The 19,644-nt window shown below is 39.5% G+C and overlaps 1 protein-coding gene across 1 annotated transcript; it reads right to left on the reverse strand.

Annotated features, from left to right (window-relative positions):
* Positions 1–6,833: 6,833 nt before the first annotated feature.
* LOC143875921 (uncharacterized) lies at positions 6,834–14,697 on the reverse strand. The gene is made up of 9 exons (XM_077377501.1): positions 14,299–14,697; positions 13,319–13,505; positions 11,846–11,979; positions 10,667–10,779; positions 10,298–10,565; positions 9,922–10,077; positions 7,307–7,386; positions 7,162–7,211; positions 6,834–6,979 (listed from the first exon to the last, which is right to left on the reverse strand). The coding sequence occupies exons 1-9, from the start codon at positions 14,695–14,697 to the stop codon at positions 6,834–6,836; spliced, it is 1,533 nt and encodes a 510-aa protein (XP_077233616.1).
* Between the last annotated feature and the right edge of the window lie 4,947 nt (positions 14,698–19,644).

Consider the following 19,644-nt stretch of genomic DNA (forward strand, 5'->3'; position numbering starts at 1 on the left):
CTTTTATGTGACATAAAGAGAACCAAAATCAACTCATCGGCTAGAAACCATATGCCAGTGGGTCAATTTCAGTTCACAGGGGTTCCTTAGGGGAGGTACTAACTGTAGAGTATGGATATCAAAATTACAATTCCATAAGAATCAATAATAAGAAAACAAACCATAATCCCATACTAATCATTTAGAAGCACATCCATACACACATCAAACTAAAACATAATCCACAAGTGGGCCTTGCAAAACATATGCTTTGCAAACCTTAAGGTCCTAAAACAACTTTATACACTAAAAACCCATAATGATGAAACCTTAACCATTGAGCTTGAACTCTTGATTGACCAATGGAGTGCTTTATATGGCCTAAATCCAAGGATCCAAGTTAATGGTCTACTTGAGCAGGTCCTAGGATCGACTTTGACATCCTTTAAAAAATGATCTTGGGCCCCAAAATTCATTTTGGGCCTTTAAAAAATCTATTTCCATGCTATAAATATAATATGGGCCTTTAATTTCTATGTTTGGGCTTAAACAGTGATTTTGGGCCGGATTACCTTGATTCCGGGCTTGGTCCCAAGTTTTTGGATCTAAAACAAGGTACTGAGCTTTCGGACCGGCCCGTGGGCCCAAATCTTAAAATTCACGCCCAAACAGTCACAATTGCCCACTTACTAAAGAAAAGTTATCACAATGGCAGAATTGTTTTATGTTAGTAGACAAGCCTTTTATATTGTTTTTGAAAACAAGATGTAGTACGAATAAAAGCAACCACCTATACTATTATTATATAACTAGTTGCAGTCCCGTGCGATGCACAGGGCGGCCAAAAAAAATTAAATTAATAATAAAATTTATTAAAAGCATATAGGAGTGCAAGAAGAAAATGAACAAATTACTTAATGAATACCATAATGAAATATGGAAACTTTGGAAAGCTAAGAGATGTTTCAGAAGAAAACTATTGGATTATCCCTACGTGGAGGGTTGCTTTATTGTATTGCTAAAAATAAGGCAGTTAATGGTGACCTTTCCTATTCTATTGAAATACTTACTATTAATTATGGGGCTTATGTGATTAACGCAAAGGAAAACGGGGAGGAGAAAGGAGAAACAAAAAAAAGTAACACATAGATGCGTGCAGATTTTTAGGAAGTCGCTTTTGGAATCTATCTATTACATAGACGGCCCTGATTGTGCGTTAATTGAGATTTTATAATATACGGGATGGAGAGAGGCTGATAGGTGGCACCACCGCGGCGTAGATTAATTTCCTTATTGATGTTATTTTTTATTATAGAGGAAAAATAGGCGTTAAAGGGTTAGAGAAAATAGGCGTAGAATAGAGATTAATTAGGCGAGGAAATGAAAAATTCGGTTTAGTTCTTTTTAGTCGGTATGTTTGGACCATATGAAATAACAAAAGGGAAATGAAAAAAATAAATAAATTACCTGGCAATAATTTGTTGTGGGGAGAGAGATTTAGGGCAACGAAGTAGAAACGCTAATGAGTGAAAGAGAGATTTTAGGAATATTTGTGATACGTTTTGGATTTCTTTCTATCTATATAAAGACTCCTCATTTACATTCTAACCGTTGGAATAAAACGTTTGTGACGTTTTGGAACGTTTGTGACGTGTTAGAATAAAACGTTTTGGATTTGTGATATGTTTGACGTTTGAAATCGGTAACCGAATAAAATGGTTATTAGAAACTTGGTTGAATGAGTAAAAAAAGAAGGGCTGAATGCGGTTTGCAGAGGGGGTGCCATGTGGCACATCCTCAGTGTACCCCATCCAGCTTTATATAGATAGTATAGATAACTACCATTAAATGCAAGAAGGGCAAATGACAAATAAACCATAGCAATATTAAAAATTACTCATATACCCCCTTCTTCTCCAAGCAGTAACGAATAGAGAAAAAAAGGTTTGATGTTGGCGAGAGTTTTGCAGAGAGGGCCCATAGCCACCACTCCGGCCGTGACCGACGATGTCACGGTGCAATACGCCATAATAGGTATCTGGTCAGCACTTGATCGGCCTGAAACATATGAGACTTGAAGGTAAAAGGGGTCATTGAAGTTAGGTTTTTTTTATAAACACGACGGCTCCCAAAACCCGCCGACTACCATGGCATGAAAACCTGCCATCTGTGTGTGTGGCCAGACGGCATGGGTAAGACCTATACTGGTCACCCTATGGCCACAATACGGCAACCTCATGGGGCCTTTCAAAACTGAAGATCTAATCCCCTTTTACCCTCTTTCTGTACTCATAGGGCTACCATAACGGCCCGCTACAAAACGCCCAAACAACACTTCGATCGGAGGGATCTATTGTACTCTCCCTTTTAACATAAATATATGATCGGTGATCAATAATAAAACAAGAGGGTACAATACATCCGAAAACCGAAAATACATAATTTTCTCGATCAAGCATCGAGCTTCGATCGATCATCACGGATCAGAGGTCAGCTCTGATACCAACAGTTAGATATTTAATTAACCTTATGCGGAAAGGTCGTTACCTCCGGCTATGATGATCAGATAGAAGCGATTGATGATGCACGAGATCTAATGGTTGAAGACGCTCCACGACGAACACGGTTTTGACTTAGTCTTCAGATCTATCCAAGCCTTATGCTCAGATTAATGGAATTATGGGGACCACATAGGAAATCCTAAACCCAAGTTTCTGAAGGAATAGAATGGTTGGTCCTATTAAGCAACACACGTATAAATATGCTTGAGGGAATGATTTGGCTTCCCAATTACACTAACACTCTTTCTAATTTAGGATTCTTAATGAGAGTTATCTTTAGTAGCCAAAAACCCACTTTACAAAACTCTATGATTTCCCAAATCTTAGGTATATCAATTATGGGCCACCTAAATGGAAACAAATTTCCAAAATAGGCTAGTTTTGTTTGGTGGTGTCTCCCTAATAAGCATATTTCCGGGCCAAAATAAAGAGAAGATATAGATATTAAATAAGGAGATTTTATATGATGAGTGAGCCCGGGCTGCTGTTGGATCAAATATCATGGGTGGATGCCCCGCCAACGTACCTGCATGACCACCCTATTCTGTGGTTATCCAATGAGGTCTTGGGGTGACACCATAATACGCTTGGCATTCCCCTGTGAAGTTTTTCAGATCGAAAGGTTGTGCTTGGAACATAGTATCATTACTGCCACGGCCAATGGGCATTACCATCTCACTACACATCTGAAGCACCAGCCTTATAATTTCACTGTTAGTAACTTAATTTTCAATATTTTACATGGAAATAGTATTGGCACTCCCTTGTGTTAGTAACAACTCCATTTTCCCTTTGTTTAATTAACTATTAGAGGCTGTAACAACTCCCAAAAAGCTATCAACAATCAATCAGAAACATGTTTACTAAAGGCCGGGCATACGGGTGAAAAAGAATATAGTGAGGCCCACATTATTGGGTATTCTGAACCGTTCACTTGTTCGGCCCCTGACATGGATAGGTCATGCCCCGTAAATATTCTCCTTAGGATGTTCCAAACCCTCCAATCTATAAAAACTAATGGGTTTCGTTAACGAGTGCCCCCGGATACTCGTCAAGCAGCATTGAAAATGTAAATTTACAATAAATTTACATTGCTTTTCAATCTTTTTTCTCAAACAATGTGTAGATTTACACTTTCAATGCACCTTTAACGAGTGCTCTGTCGTTAACCAAACCCAAAACTAATTATTGCCATCGAATCAGGACTAACAGTGTGTTAAGAAGTGATCCCCACTAGATCCGGTGATAGTGGAAGACTTTCTATAAGCCTAACTAGATGGATTGAAAGCATAGTTAGCAAAACTGGCTACGTGTTGAAAGCATAGTTAGCAAAACTTTCAAAGACTCGCAGAGTAGCTCACCCGGTCTAAAGAATTTCACGAGTCAGTCCACAATATCTGAAAATTTTAAACCACAGATGAGCTAACGCCCAGAAAGTAATAAAGCATTACTCTGGATGGGTCTAAGCATGCCAGGAAAACGGAAGGCTAAAACGGAAAGCCAAACAACAACCATTCAATTTCGAATAGGATGTATCAACGGAGTGAGCTAACGCTCAATACGTTTATATGGGGATCCTAGTGGATCCAGGCATGCCAAGAAAATCATAAGGCCGTCACATATCATATATGCACTGAGACAGGCCGGTAATACGGAAATCAACACGAAACAGGCCCCACCCATGTTTTTCAAAATGAACCGTACGGCCCGTACCATAGGATGATACAAACTGTCCATTTGATGGGCCACATCGGAATTAAATAGGTTGTGTCCAAAAAAAATATTTCCACGAGATGATCCTAGCCCTCCGATCTAAAGAGAAACTACATATTATGGAAACCACTACAGATCGGAGGGTTGCGATCATCTTGTGGAAATGATTTTTGGGGCACAATCTATTTACATTGCGGCCCATCAAATGGACTGCTTGGATCATCCTATGGTGTGGACCGTACACTTGATTTTGAAAATTATGTGTGGGGCCTACAATTGTGCCTTAATGTTATTGTACGGCTCACACCACAGGATGAATTAAACCATCCATTTCATGGGCCACAATGTCATAGGTTGTGCCCCAAAAATCATTTCCATGGGATGATCGCAACCCTCCAATCTATAGATGTTCCCATGATGTGCAGTTTCTCTCTAGATCGGAGGGTTAGGATCATCCTATCGAAATGAGATTTTGAGGTGCAACCTATTTGCATTGTGGCCCATCAAATGGACAGTTTGATCATCTGTGGGGTGGGCAGTATAGTTCATTTTGAAAATATGAGTGAGGCCTACCTTGTTCGAAGATTTCAACGAATTAGTCGTTGTACGGGCTGTAGAGTAGAAGAGTGGGGAGGGAGGTGAATAACACTGCGCAAGAGAAATAGGAAACAAATTGTATGCCACGTAAGATATAATGTCAGGTTGGCATAAAGGAAGGCTGTCCAGCTCGGCTGTCCACCTCAGCATCCAACTGTTACGTAGCCATCATCCTTATATAATAAGACAAGATACAAGCATTTTTGGTACAAAAGTGTGGGCTCCACCCTATTAAAACATAAGGTACAAAATGGTTGGCCCTACCTTATGCATAGGCTTTGTTGCTAGAGCTGATGGGACCCACCCATCAAAACATGAGCTGTAAAATGGTGGGCCCTACCTCATAAAGGTTAAATGTAAAAATAGTGGGCCCTACCCTTTGTAAACTTTAGGTAAAAAGGGTTGCCCACCACCATAAAACATGATCGAGGTGCACCTGAATTTCCATAAAATACAGAAACAAAAGAGAGAGAGAGGGGGGTATTTGATTTTTATTTTAAGAAAAAAAAAGTCAGAAAGTATGTGACATATCAACATTAAATGAGATTAAGGCCCGTTTGGATACCTGATATTTTGTATTTGGATTTGGAATGGAGTTTTGAATACAGAATGAATAGATCCGGCAGATCTTGTTGAGGGAGAGAGAGAGAGAGAGGGAAGGGGTACTTCCTACTGGAGGGGAGAGGTTGAGGACCAAAGACGGTGAAGGAAACTACCAGATCTGTGGATTTCCAATTACTTATTTCCACAATATATCTGGAAATCTAATTTTTTACACCGTTAGTCACTAATTTGAAAATCAAAGGATTTGATCCGGATCCAAATCACAACACAAAAAGGGCTGCAAAATGTTAGAAATCCAAATCACAATCTTCTTGGCATCCAAACGGGCCCTAATGATTGAGAAAAATGGGAGATCTGGGCTTGTTTTTCCCACTAGCAAATATTTGTAATGGCGTAAGGTTACGTGAGGTTATGGTAAAACTACCCACCCGCTGGTATATATTCAAGATGGATGAAGGCTGTCTTGAATTAGTCGGGGTACATCAATTTTAGCATAAAACTGAGGGGGGGAGAATAGATTTAATCATGACACAACAGATTTTATCGCCCGAGAGGGCGGGGGGAGAGAGATTTTTTCCATTAAAATTTTTTCTCGGAAAAAAATGAATGTATGTATTACTAGCATTCTTGGCCCATGCTAGGTTGTAAAATGATGGATCCTACGATATCAAAAGATGAAGTGTAAATTTAATTGTGGACCCACGTACACTATGATGGGCTTGGGTGGAGATAGTGGGACCCACCCTGTTAAAACGATAATTGGTCCTCACGCGATGCATGGGTTTAATTTGGGTTGATGGGGCCCACCATATCAAAACATGGTGTCAAATAGTAAGCCCCACCGTAGGCATAAGTTTAAGTAGAGATGGTGGGCCCACGTGCTTTGTTACCTTTTTCCATTGGACTTTGATATAAAGATAGTGCTTGATTTGACATTGTTCCAATGGATGCCTACCATATCTTACTTCGGCCACCATGGATTGGCAGCATGACTAGAGCATCATGCATGACGATAGGAAAAACAAGTGTACTTAGTTTCTACAATGACTGAGAGAATCTGGTATTGGTTCCTTCTCTGATGTGAAGTATTCAACGATGTGTTCTAGGCAAATCTCCCTCATTGATTACCTCCTATGAGACACACCCAACACCAAATTGAATTGATGCCTCCATGTCCTTATTGAAACTACTTATACATGTTTCTGTTTTTCGGCAAACAAATTATATAGATCCCACTACTTGATATTGTATCAAAATTTCATTGAAGGCAACTATTTAGGAGTCAAACAATGGTTCCATTATCTGCATGATATGTTCATAGTTTTCCTTCCAATATTCCCTTACAAGAAAAAAAAAACAGAAGAAAAAATCCATAATTTTGACTTGATTCCGCTTCTAGTTGATGCTAATAAAAATTCATCAAGTTTGATTACCACTGCTTGTAGTAAGATTGCTGTTATATTGCGCAATCCATCCTGCGATAATTTCGACTTCCGAGTTCCGTTGCGAGACTAACCAAGTAGGGTCATTCGGTGATGCAGACAGTATATCCAAGCAATGAGCTCCTGAAAATGATGATCATATAGGAAATTATGCAAATATTTCTTAAGACGATGTTTCTTTTGACGTAAAGTTGGTGTAAAACAAATTTCACACCCATTTTTTAAGTGGAAAATTGAGCGTAAATTTTGTTTTACGAAAGAAATGGAGCCTTAGAATTCAATAAAATGGGAGGTAACAAACATACCTTGAGCTGTATATATAGCGACAATACTATCTGATATATTTTGTAACACTCTGAAGGGAGGAAACAATATGTCAAAATTTCCCAAGTAAATCAAACATAATTAAAGTAATTCTTTTACGCCAAACAGTTAAGTCATGTTGGTTACCCTCCGCTACTGTAAGGGTCTCTGAGTCCATTGGAGAATATGATGTTGCTACCAAACCTTTGGAGTACTGACTTTATATTCTGTAGTTTCCATTAACAATGAGGCATTAGTTTATGGTGCAAATGCAGGAAGAAGAACAATCGCTTGCTCATAGTATAACAAATCAACTTGGGAAAAAAATAGGAACTTGATAACCACACTTTCTTTTATGATAATGGAACTCCTCACTTTATTAAACACTTTTCAAGTCCATTGTTGATAGTTCATTCCGAAATTATCATACCCTTCATTGGAATGTGCCCTTCAACCGCTACTTGGAAAAGTAAAACATAAAGATAATATTTTTTGACAGATGTCCAAAATTGATTATTGGTGTAAGATCCCACATCTAAAGGGAGAAAAGATTTCTAGGCTATATATGTGGATTCCCCCTCTCCCTGTGTAGATGTGTTTTCAGCATCTCCAAGGGGCAGGCCCTTGGGAGTGAGTCGGGCACGGTAATGTTGCTGGAAAATTAAAATGAGGAGAGTGGGAAAACCTAGAACTAGAAAATATTTACACAATGGGGTCATATCGTGACATAATGGTATCAGATTCGGACCTCTCGCAGTACAGTGTACCAGCGAAGATGCTAGACCCCAAGGGGGGTGGACTCTGAGGGGGACTGCCAGCGAGGACACTAGGCCCCAAGGAGTGGGGGGGTGGATTGTAAGATCACACATATGAAAGGGAGAAAAGATTACTCGGTTATATATGTAGATTTCCCCTCTCCCTGTGTAGATGTATTTTCAGCATCTCCAAGGGACGGGCCACGCGGAGTAGGTCGGGCACAGTAGTGTTGCTGGAAAACAAAACTGAGGAGGGTGGGAAAACCAGAACCAGACAACATTTACACAGTGGGGTCGGGGCATGACAATTGAACTCAAAAGATTGTTGGAGAATCTATGGTGGAGATGGTGAGAAAAAGAGAAGAGAAGAGAAGAGATGCTTCAAGATGCGACGTTGCATTCTTTAAGACAATATTTGACCCCACTAGTAAGTATGCAAGGGGTACCACAAATTTGCCTCCAAGATACAATGAAGCCTGGTGTTGTATACACAAAATGGCTGTTGACGCTTTGCACTAAAGTGGAAACAAACCCAAGAATCACCTTTGAACGGAACAAGTATGTGAGATCCATAGTTACTGTTTCTGCAGAAAACAATATATTAGAATTGGGTTTTCAAAAACGAAAGAAACAGAAAGTTGGAAAGGCTTTAAAGTGATTTTTTTGCTTTTCGAAATTGTCAAACAGGAGTCCCACAAGTGGATAGAAACAAATTACTTTTTCTTGGTAGGTGTGATCCGTTGGACATAGATCCAATTTTTTAATTTTTTTGGGTCGTTAGAATTTTTTTTTTGCTTTTCGAAATTGTCAAACAGGAGTCCCACAAGTGGATTTTCGATTGTAATTGAACTGGCAAGTTTCTGCTCTTTTTATAGAGCTACCGGTGCCTCTTTGTTTGATTTGCACCCTTCCAGAGCACCTATTTAGAGCGGGTTTGATTCTAGCCGTTAGATAGCGTCCATCAGCAACTCTACGGTCCAGATCGATCTTGGAATGACTGTTGGTTTGAGTAAAACCTCCCTCTGGTTGGATTTTCGTATTGTAATTGAAATGTTCGAATCGCACCCTCCGGGTTCTTGACCGTTGGGAGGATGGGACACAATCCAATGGTCCTCATCTCACTCGATCACCACTAGCCGTTACCACACAATCTGATGAACCAGAGCCACACTAGCCGTTGGAGTGCATTGGGCCCGTTAGGCCGGCCGTTCGGCCCGAACCCAAAGCCCAACCTCCACTTGACCGATCCAACTGGGTGTAGATCCAATGGTCCAGATCTAATCTGAAAAAATTTAAGTGCTCCAATTGCTCTTTTCGACAATGTGTCTAAAAAATCGCCAATAAAGCCTTGCAGCCCATGCTGCGCGTGTACAAACGGTGCGTTATACCGTCCCGCGGGTCCACCCAATGGCTAAAGCCCATTGTGCCCTAAAGTAATAGAAGGAAGTGGGAAAAGCTATATAAAGTTATAAACCCACTTCCATCTTTTTGTGAAACTGGTGTGGGACAATCTTTCCAAAGTACCTTTTCCCTCTTTTCCAAAAGCACCCATTTTTACAAAACAAAAACACTTTTCTTTGTAAAATCTTTTCAAACCTCACTTTATTTTGAAAATACACTAACAAAGTAAACTTAATTTTAGTCCAATAATCAGTTTTAGACTCACAATGGGTTCTCGAAATCCAAAACAACTAGATCCTAAACTAAATTTTGAGTTTCATAATCAGTTTTGGACACTCAATCTGTACTCAAAATCCAAAACAAACAGGGCCCAAGTAATGTGAGTGTCTAATCAATTTTTTATGACACTTATAATGTTTTAATCTCCACATACAATTACGCAGGTTACAAGCTCCAGACTCCAGTCCCCTTCTGGTTTTGGAATTTCCAACAAAACACCCAAGAAAGGGTGAGGCTAGTTTCTCCCCTAAGCATTTTCCAGGCCAAAATAAAGAGAAGATATGGATATTAAATAAGAAACGAATATGGGGAGTGGAAGAAGCTTACATGACCACCGTATTCTGTGGTTATCCAATGAGGTCTTGGGATGACACCATAATACGCTTGGCATGCCTCTGTTAAGCTTTTCAGATCAAAAGGTTGTGCTTGGAACATAGTATCATTACTGCCACGGCCAATGGGGATTACCATCTCACTACACACCTAAAACATAAGCCAATCACAGTTCGTTAGTAAATTAATTTTCAATATTTGGTTAGGAAATAATATTGGGAACTCCTTGTATTAATAACAACACCATTTTCTTTATTTGTGTTTGTTTAATTACCTATTAAAGGTTGTTATAACTCCGAAAAAGCTATCAACAAGCAATCAGAAACATATTTACTAGTTGTGCTGATAACATTTCCCAAGTAAAATATACCTGCCAATGCCACCCGTCTAATTCCTCTGGTGTATAGAAAGACTCTTGAGATTGGTATTGGGACTTTTCCCCAAAATAGCAATCTAGTTCCCCGTAAAACGCAACAATCCCTGCAAAAATCCTGCTGAGAATACTCTTACCAGGAGGAGCTCCATCAATACCATTACAAATTGTATCCACTGGATATTGTGGGGGAAAATCGTATTGGGCTGCCCCAGAGTATAAACTTTCTAAGTAGCCCTTTAGCTCTTGAGAACTTTCAAGGGGGCTAAGAAAGAAACAAACCAACAAAAAAGAGACATAAAAACTCATTAGAGAGACCTATTATCCCAAAATTTCCAAGAAAAATATAGAGGTGCCTTCTGCTACCTGCAGGTCTTGAATATTTGACTAAGCACGGTTAGACCATTGCTTAGGATTGCCATTTTGTCTATTTCAAACCATGATTGCCTTATGGTATTATAGCAGCTCTCGTTAGATTCCTACACCCAAATGAAAGATAGAAGTCTTTAGATTTTTTGACCGAATTGTTGTATTATGGAGAAAAATGGATTACATTTATACTGTATATCTGTACATAGTCAATAAAAAACTCGTTTTACATACCCTAATTAATAAAAAAATTAGAGTTAAAACTCGGGTTTGGCAGATCATGTTTTCGTGAACCTGGCCTACCCTATCAAAGAAATTGTTAGAGTCAAGCAAGGATTGATTGAAGCACTACACCCTAGGTATCTAGTTTGGAATACCTAGTTTGCTGTCTCCAACCCCTATATATAGAGATACATTAGGGTTATTGACTGGTTAATGGACTCTAGCCCATGTAGGCTCATTACACCTGTCCATTATCTTATTGGGCTTATATTAGAACATAGTTAGGGTTATACTATATACCCAACATAAATTATCTCTAGATCGGGTTGATTTTATTTTATTTGATTGGGGCGGATATATCACTTCAATTTTTTTATGATGAAAAACCCAATATTCATAAACCAGACCCTACCAGAGATAGCTCCTGAGGTTGGGTCTAGTCAAGTTTTAATGGTTAGTTGAGGATACTAATTTCAAAGATTGTAGAAAACATAAATCTCCAAACCAAAAATCCCTAAATTTATGTCACCAAGTGCATAAATTAAACATGGAAATATACTTTTTTCACATTACAAACCTAACCACCTCAATAAAAGAAATTATATCAATATATTGAAAAATAATTTCTCATGTTATTCAATCGATAATTAAGAAAATTAAAGTGCACCTATAAGAGTCAGTTCGGGTTTCTAGATTAGTTTTATTTTCTTTGAAGTTTAAACCCTACCAAGATTAGGTCGGGTCTTTCAACCTGAAAACCGACACAACCCGAGCCATGGTATTTTCAGATCGGATTAAGTTGCAACCTTTAAAAAAAAAAAAAAAAAAAAATTTGCCATGCCAGTTATTGCCTCACCTGAGTGAACTCTTTTAAATTTGGTTGAGTTCCTGTCCAAAACTCAGTTTTTAAATGTTGATTTAGAATGTACTTATGAATCTTAAGGTATGACATACTCTAAAGTCTCTGGTCACCACACTATAATATGCATCTTCTGGGATGATATCCTCAAAGTAAAGAATTGGAGCCGATGATGCCAGTGCCCCATAGGCAATATGTGGGTATTTCAGACGGAACCATGATGCAAGCACTGAAAAAAAGAGAAGGAAGTGACACCAATGTTAGTGATTTTGCATTTTCAAAATCATGTATATTACATGTTTTAGTGTTTTGGAAAATGTTTTATCAAAAGCGTTTGGGAAAAAGAAAATGTTTTCTTGGAAATATTTGCTTTTACAAAAGGATGTAGAAGTGTAGTTGAAAAAGATAGTTCCACATCGGATGAGAGAAAAGAAAGAGAAGGGCTTATAAAGCACTACATTTTCTAACTCTTGTTGATTGCACATTGGGTTGAACCCATGGTTGGACCCGCGGGACGGTGCAACGCACCGTTCGCAGACGCGCACGCGCGCGCGCGGCGTGGGCAATGGGCTATAGGGCGCATAGGGCGCATAGTGGCGCTTTTTAGGCGCACTTCGCACGTACGCAACGTCGCGAGGAGCGATTGGAGCCTTTAATTTTTCCAGATTTGATCTGCACCGTTGGATCAAGATGAAGGTGGACCGGTCGGATGGGTGGGTCAAATGGTTCGCAGGCCCATCAAGCCGAATGGTTCAGTTGGGTTGGGCTTCGGTTCGGGCCTAACGGTGGGCCCGTTTCGGTTTGGGCCTAACGGTCGGCCCAACGGGCCCATGACTCCAACGGTCAAAGGGTGTGATCAAATGGGTTGTGTCCCTTTCCCCAACGGTCATGTGCCAAGGGGGTGCGATCCACACCATAGATGGTTGATCTAACGATGACTGGGTTGGAGAGAGGTTTTACTCAAGCCAACAGTCACATCTAGGATCGATCAGGACCGTTCAATATCAATGGGTGCGATCTAACGGTCAGATTTCAAACATTCTGGAAAGGTGCCCTGTAGAGGTGTTTTTCACACTGAAAAGACACCAGATGGTCTATAAAAATGTGCAAACTTCAGTCATTTCATATAGAAATCAAATTGGCAATTCTGACTGACTTTACACTCTCTTCTACACTCCTACAAAAATCCCCAAGTATTTCTACATACTGTTTTTTCTTTTGTTTACTGTTCTAGATACTGTTTTTCTGCAGAAACAGAATCTAGAGATTTCTCTAAGGCTTGAAATTTCGGAAGGGCATTTCGGGTTTGATTCCGCTAGTGCTACGCGTCATCAAACATTAGTAGGGCTTCCCTACTAGGCTTCATTGTATCTTGGAGGCAATTCGCGGATCCCCTTTACACACTACTAGTGGGGGTGAATCTTGTCTTAAGGCAAGTGATATCACGCCTTGAAGCAACAAGTTTCTGTTTTCTATCATCAACAGTACCCTCAACAAATTTTCCAACAATTGGTAAGCGTAACAAATGAAATTTAGTTACAAATTTAAATAGAATTGTTATTACTCACTTCCACCATATGATCCTCCCGCAACAATGACAGGGCAATTCTCTGCAGATAAGTTCTTCTTTAGATATGTGATTATCTCTGCATAGTCAGCTAGTGCTTGAGCGGAGCTGAAATACCCAAGGGTGCTTGAGTTTTGAAATGCTTCTTCCGTTGATCCGAAGGGAACTGATGTACCGTAGTATCGGTGCTGTAACAATGCACACTCAGTTGAGAGAGAGAGAGAGAGAGAGAGATGTAATTAGGGTTAGTCTTAATTAAGGTGTAGTATTAGAAAGAGTTGTAGTACGTGGGGAGACCTAATCCTAATGTCTAATTGACTGTGTTGTATGGATTCAGATTCGTGTGTCGGGATCCGACACAAATTTCAATAGAATTTATATATTCAGTAATATTTATTAAATAAAATACTATATATATATATATATATATATATATATATATATATATATATATATATATATATATAGAGAGAGAGAGAGAGAGAGAGAGAGAGAGAGAGAGAGAGAGAGAGAGAGAGAGAATGTGGTTTCTAGATTATGCCCAACCCTCCAATCTATATTTCTAGAATATGTGGTTTCTCTATAGATCCGAGGGCTATGGTCATCTTATGGAAATCATTTTTGGACACAACCTATTTATGTTTTGGTCCATCAAATGGACAGTTTGATCATCCTATGGTGTGGAGTACAGTACTTTCTGTAAAATAGTGTACTATATGGGCTTACACCATATTAAGAGTGGTTGCTTGACGGGAGCCATACAGTAAGAGAGAAGAGTAATTATTTTTTTCTCCTAGATTCCATTGATCTAAGTATTCAGACTTAGGTAGATTGGAAGATCCATCCAGTGGTTAACAATCATCGGGAGTGTTTACAATGGTAGGATTGTACGCATCACCCCATCTGATCATAATGGTCGGAGGTAGGATTTGATTTTTCGGATTAAGTTTGAATTAGCTTACACCAATTCGTTGAACTAACCTCTATATATATCAAGAGAGCTTTGAAGCGAGGGGCATTGTCTGTGAAGAAGCCAGCGGCTTCTACATCAATATCCAGTCCGGCCTCATCTCCGGTATAGACGAAAATTGGAGAGCTACTATTGGCCCCACCCCAGTATCTAGAGTTCACCACATACCTCTGTTGAAAGGTTGTGTAGCTTTCTGGTCTATAATTGAAATGGTCGAGGGTTTGTGTGTAGTTAAATATTTGAAAATCTGTCCAATCAAATTGGGTTTTTGCCTCCAAACTCTTTCCTGCATTCTTTCTAACCATACCAAGCCGAGGAAAATTTAGATTTGTTGCAGAAAAACATCCTGTGAGGAATAAAAGATGCCATGTAATGAAAAGCAATGACAATGCTTCCTTCCTATTAACCATCTTTCGAGGAAAATGATGTTAGTAAGCCTCAGTCTTCTGAAAAGCTTCATATATAAAAGATGAAATGCTGGCCTTTAGATAGGAACTAAAAAAAACTCTCTATATCCTCGGTTTTAGCTTCATAATGTCGCATCTTTTTGTTTCAGCTTCTAAATTTTGGTTTGCATGCGATAATCCCAACCGAGAAGGAAAACAAAAACAAACAAACAAACAAGGTTTTCACAAGGATTCGTGCAGGAATAAAAGTAGACGTGTAAGCAATAGCAATTACAGTCTTCGAGTTCTATTGAATGTCAGATCCAAGTAGTGAGGAGCAGGACATGTAAAGACGGAAAGCCGGCTGTTAGATGAAAACAAATTTTTTAAAAAAATGGCTCTATATGCTTTGTTTTAGCTTCATGATTGTAACTCCAGGGCCCACCAGAAGAATAAGTCACTTGCCTATCAGTTCATTTGTCCTTGATCTTTTGTTTAGTCGCTTATATTAGTTTGCCTATGTCACGCCCTAACCAAGCCCATGGCAAAGCTTGTGCAGAAAGGCCCACAGATGTACAAGTGTCACGCCTCGAACCCGTGATCTAGGCCTGGCACGCGACAACGTCGTACACCTGCAAGGCGAACCCCACAAGCATTCTATATCATGTATACAATTTAGTCCACATATACAAAATAAACTCAGGCAACTACCAGAGTGCTATAGTTAATAAAAAAAAGTAATGCAACAAAGACTAACTCAAATCCCCTTATCAAAACTTAACCATTAGCATTCATCTCAATAACCCAATAACAATTAGTCACTAGAAACATGCAAAAAGAGTGCTATAGTGAAACGAATGCAGATCAACACGGTGTAATAGATCAAGAGCTGAGAAAGGGTGTGGAAAGCTTGAATACAGAGGATGATCCAAACAGGGGAAAATGGATGAAGCGAAGGCCCACATGGATGGATGATTACATTAGCACTTCTAAATAAATCCAGATTAGTTAGTTAAGTTCACTAGTTTACTCTTTTAACTTCAGTTTGTTGTAATAAACCCAAGGGAATATATGGTCATGTGCAGGATCTGTCAGTATAACCAACTGACAGTGACATTCCGTTGTAAGGGAATTCTCATTGGACAGAAAAGAAATGAAGAAATGAATTAATTCCTTCTCTATCTTCTTCTCTTCCTCTCTTTTCTCCCTTATTCCTCTGTTTTTTCTTCCTTAATCATCATCTCTGCACAACTGAGAAGCTTCTATCTTCCAACTCGAGGTTGAAGAAGCTATCATTGGTGCTTCCATTGAGTTTATTCCCTTCCTTGCCATGGCAGAGAACACCAGAGCACAATCTAAGATTGATGAGTAGCTGAAACAACACCAACAACAGTTGAATGAGTTGCGCCTTACACAATCCCAACAACATGAGGAGCTTGTTAATATGATTAAGCAATCCTGCCCTCAACAAGTTTTCAACCCATTCCGGGCGAAGATCACTCAGTTGGCAGTGCTACTGAAGGAATAGCTCTCCATCAACAACATCACAACAAATTCATTCGGATGGATGTTCCGAAATTTGATGGCTCTGATCCAATAGGGTGGATCTTCAAGGTCGAGCAATTTTTCAACTATTATAGCACTTCGGATGAACAACGTTTGTTAATCAGTTCGTTTCATTTGGAAGGACCTGCTCTTTCTTGGTATCAATGGGCCAAATCTAACAACTTAATCAATTCCTGGAAAGGGTTCTTGGATGCAATTCAACTGCGATTTGGCCGATCCTTATATTCTGATCCAAAAGGTGAATTATCAAAATTACTTCAATCTTCCTCTGTTGATGATTATCAATCACGATTTGAAGAACTTTCAAATCAGGTAAGCGGGCTTTCTGAATCGTTTCTGATTAGTTGTTTTATTTACGGCCTTAAACCGGATCTCAAGCGGGAGCTCCTAGTTCAGCAACCTTCTTCCCTTCTCCAAGCCATTTCCTTAGCCAGAATTTACGAAGAAAAATATGAGGAAACGAGGAAATCTTGGCGATCTAACTGGCAAAAAACCAGTAGGAGGACCTGGTTTATTGCCTACTCCTTCGGTTTTTCCTGTTAAATCTACTACGCCACAGCCATTAAACCAAATACCAGTCCGAACATGCCAACTATCAAAGGAGGAAATGAAATCTAAACGAGAAAAGGGGATTTGTTATTATTGTGATGAAAAATACTTTCCAGGGCACGATTGTCGCAAACGATTGTATCACTTGACTGCTGTCGATGACGATCTTGAAGTGGATGATGATTCTCCAGCTCATCTTACCATGGATCATCACGAAGGCTTCTCTGAGGAACCTGCTACTGATATGAGTTTTTACGCAATTGTTGGCCAACAAAACCCCAATACCATTCGAGTTACAGGTATGTGCGCCCAGGGGCGATGCCAGAAATTTTGCACAAGGGGGGCAAAAATTATAGTAATTTTTTATCTATCTTAAAATTAAGATGGAAAAAATTTCTATCTAAAATTTTGCACAAGGGGGCAAAAATTATAGGAAATTTTGCACAAAGAAGGGAGATAAAAATGGTAACATTAAAATTTTAAACTTATTTTCTATCTTAGGGATGATTGGAAAGGGGGGCATTATTTTTTAAAAAGGGGTAAGTATAAAAAAATATTAAAAAATAAAGGTATATATTTTTTTTTTCCAAAAAATAAGGGGGGCAATTGTCCCCCTTTCCTTACAAGTGGCATCGCCCCTGTGTGCGCCAACCATTCGATCCATGTCCTGATCGACAGTGGCTCCACTCACAATTTTATCAAAGAGAAAGTTGCAAAATCTCTCAATTGGCCTAGTTTACCTACTTCTCCCTTCAAAGTACTCATTGGCAATGGTGAATCCTTACTGTGTAACAAGAAATGTGTTCAAGTCCCACTTTCATTACAGCATCATGATTTGACCATCAATTTTTTCATCTTACCCATCAAAGGCGCTGATGCAGTCTTAGGAGTCCACTGGTTGGCCCAACTTGGCCCCATTCTTACCAATTATAAAACTTCCACCATGGAATTCAGTTGGGATGACAAACAGATTACTTTGGTAGGCGAAAACGAATTAAATCCATGCCCCCTCAAGGCTACTCACTTCAAAAGCTTATCCAAAGCTGATTCCATAGCATCCTGTTTTCAACTCATCTGTGTGGAACAAACACCAAGCACTCCGAGTGCCTCTGCCATACCATCAACCCTGGCTACTGAGATAGCTACTCTCTTACACCAATTTCATCCTGTTTTTCAATCACCTACTGCACTCCCTCCCAAACGAGAATTCGATCATCAACTTCATCTCTTACCAGGTTCCTCTCCCGTGAACGTGAAGCCTTATAGGTACCCGCACTTCCAAAAAAATGAAATTGAGAAATTAGTGCAGGAAATGCTCCACAATGGTATCATTACCCCCAGCCATACCCCGTACTCTTCCCCTGTTCTGCTGGTTAAAAAGAAGGACAATACCTGGCGTTTTTTGTGTAGATTATCGCGCTTTAGATGCAATCACAGTCCCAGACAGGTTTCCCATCCCAACCATCGGTGAGTTGATTGATGAGTTACATGGTGCAAAATTCTTTTCTAAATTAGACCTCAGATCGGGTTATCATCAAATCAGAATGAAGGCGGAGGATTGTCATAAGACGACATTCCGAACACATGAAGGTCATATGAGTTCATTGTTATGCCTTTTGGCTTAACTAATGCACCAGCTACTTTCCAAAGTACTATGAACAAGGTTTTCAAACCTTTTCTGCGTAAATTTGTCATTGTCTTTTTTGATGACATCTTGGTTTATAGTGAATCTATGACAGATCATCTCTCCCACTTGCACTCTGTTTTGCATTGTTTACAATCAAATAGCTTTTTTGCTAAACTCACCAAATGCCAGTTTTGCCAAACCAAAATTGACTATTTGGGTCATATTGTTTCGGAGAATGGAGTTCAACCAGATCCTGAGAAAATTAACGCAATGCAAGCTTGGCCACCCCCATCCAATTTGAAGCAATTACGGGGTTTCTTGGGGCTCATCGGATATTATCGTCGATTTGTAAGGAGTTATGCAGCAGTAGCATCACCACTCACTAATCTCCTAAAAATGGAGGCATTCCACTGGAACAGCGAAGCACAGGCAGCATTTGACCACTTAAAATTGTTGATGACTCAGGTTCCCGTTCTCGCATTGCCTGATTTTTCAAAAGATTTCATTTTAGAAACGGATGCATCAAGCATTCCAATTGGGGCAGTCTTAATGCAGGACAAACACCCAATCGCCTATTTCAGTAAAAAAATGACACCAACAATGTCATTACAATCAGCATATGTCAAGGAATTGTTTGCAATCACTGAAGCAATCAAAAAATGGCGACAATACCTTTTGGGTCGAAAATTCATTATTTACACAGATCTTCGTAGCTTACGAAACCTCATGGCTCAGGTGATCCAGACACCAGCTCAACAACAGTACTTATGTAAACTGATGGGATACAACTACTCTATTGTCTACAAAGCCGGGAAAGAGAACCAAGCTGCAGATGCCCTCTCTCGTTTTGAGGAAGATCGTCTACAACAGGGGGGACCTCTTCATGGGGAGTTACAAATGGCAGAATCAAAACCAATTTTTGATATTTCAAATCAACTTTAGTTGGAAAACAAGACTGATACAGAGTTGTTGGCTATTCATGAGAGTATTCGAAAAGGGTTGGCATCACCTGCATTCACTATTCAGAATGGCTTACTCTTTCATAAACACAGGTTATTTGTTGGATCTACTTCCCCTCTCCGGCATCAAATTATGCATGAATTCCACAATAAACCACAAGGAGGTCATGCTGGGGTCTTAAGAACACTACTAAGGATCTCTGCAAATTTTTTCTGGGTCATACTACGAACAGATGTGAGACATTTTGTCCAACAATGTCTGGTTTGCCA

The sequence above is a fragment of the Tasmannia lanceolata genome, unplaced genomic scaffold, assembly GCF_043159265.1.
Source record: "Tasmannia lanceolata isolate RefF3 unplaced genomic scaffold, GAP_Taslan_0.1 ptg000004l, whole genome shotgun sequence".
Lineage (NCBI taxonomy): Eukaryota > Viridiplantae > Streptophyta > Magnoliopsida > Canellales > Winteraceae > Tasmannia > Tasmannia lanceolata.

Coding starts and splice junctions, on each gene's coding strand:
- LOC143875921 (XM_077377501.1), bottom strand. CDS start 14,697: ATGGTTAATAGGAAGGAAGCATTGTCATTGCTTTTCATTACATGGCAT. Junction 7,387..9,921: donor CCACAGAATACGGTGGTCAT/GTAAGCTTCTTC, acceptor TGGAAACTACAG/AATATAAAGTCAGTACTCCA. Junction 6,980..7,161: donor CGCTATATATACAGCTCAAG/GTATGTTTGTTA, acceptor CATCATTTTCAG/GAGCTCATTGCTTGGATATA.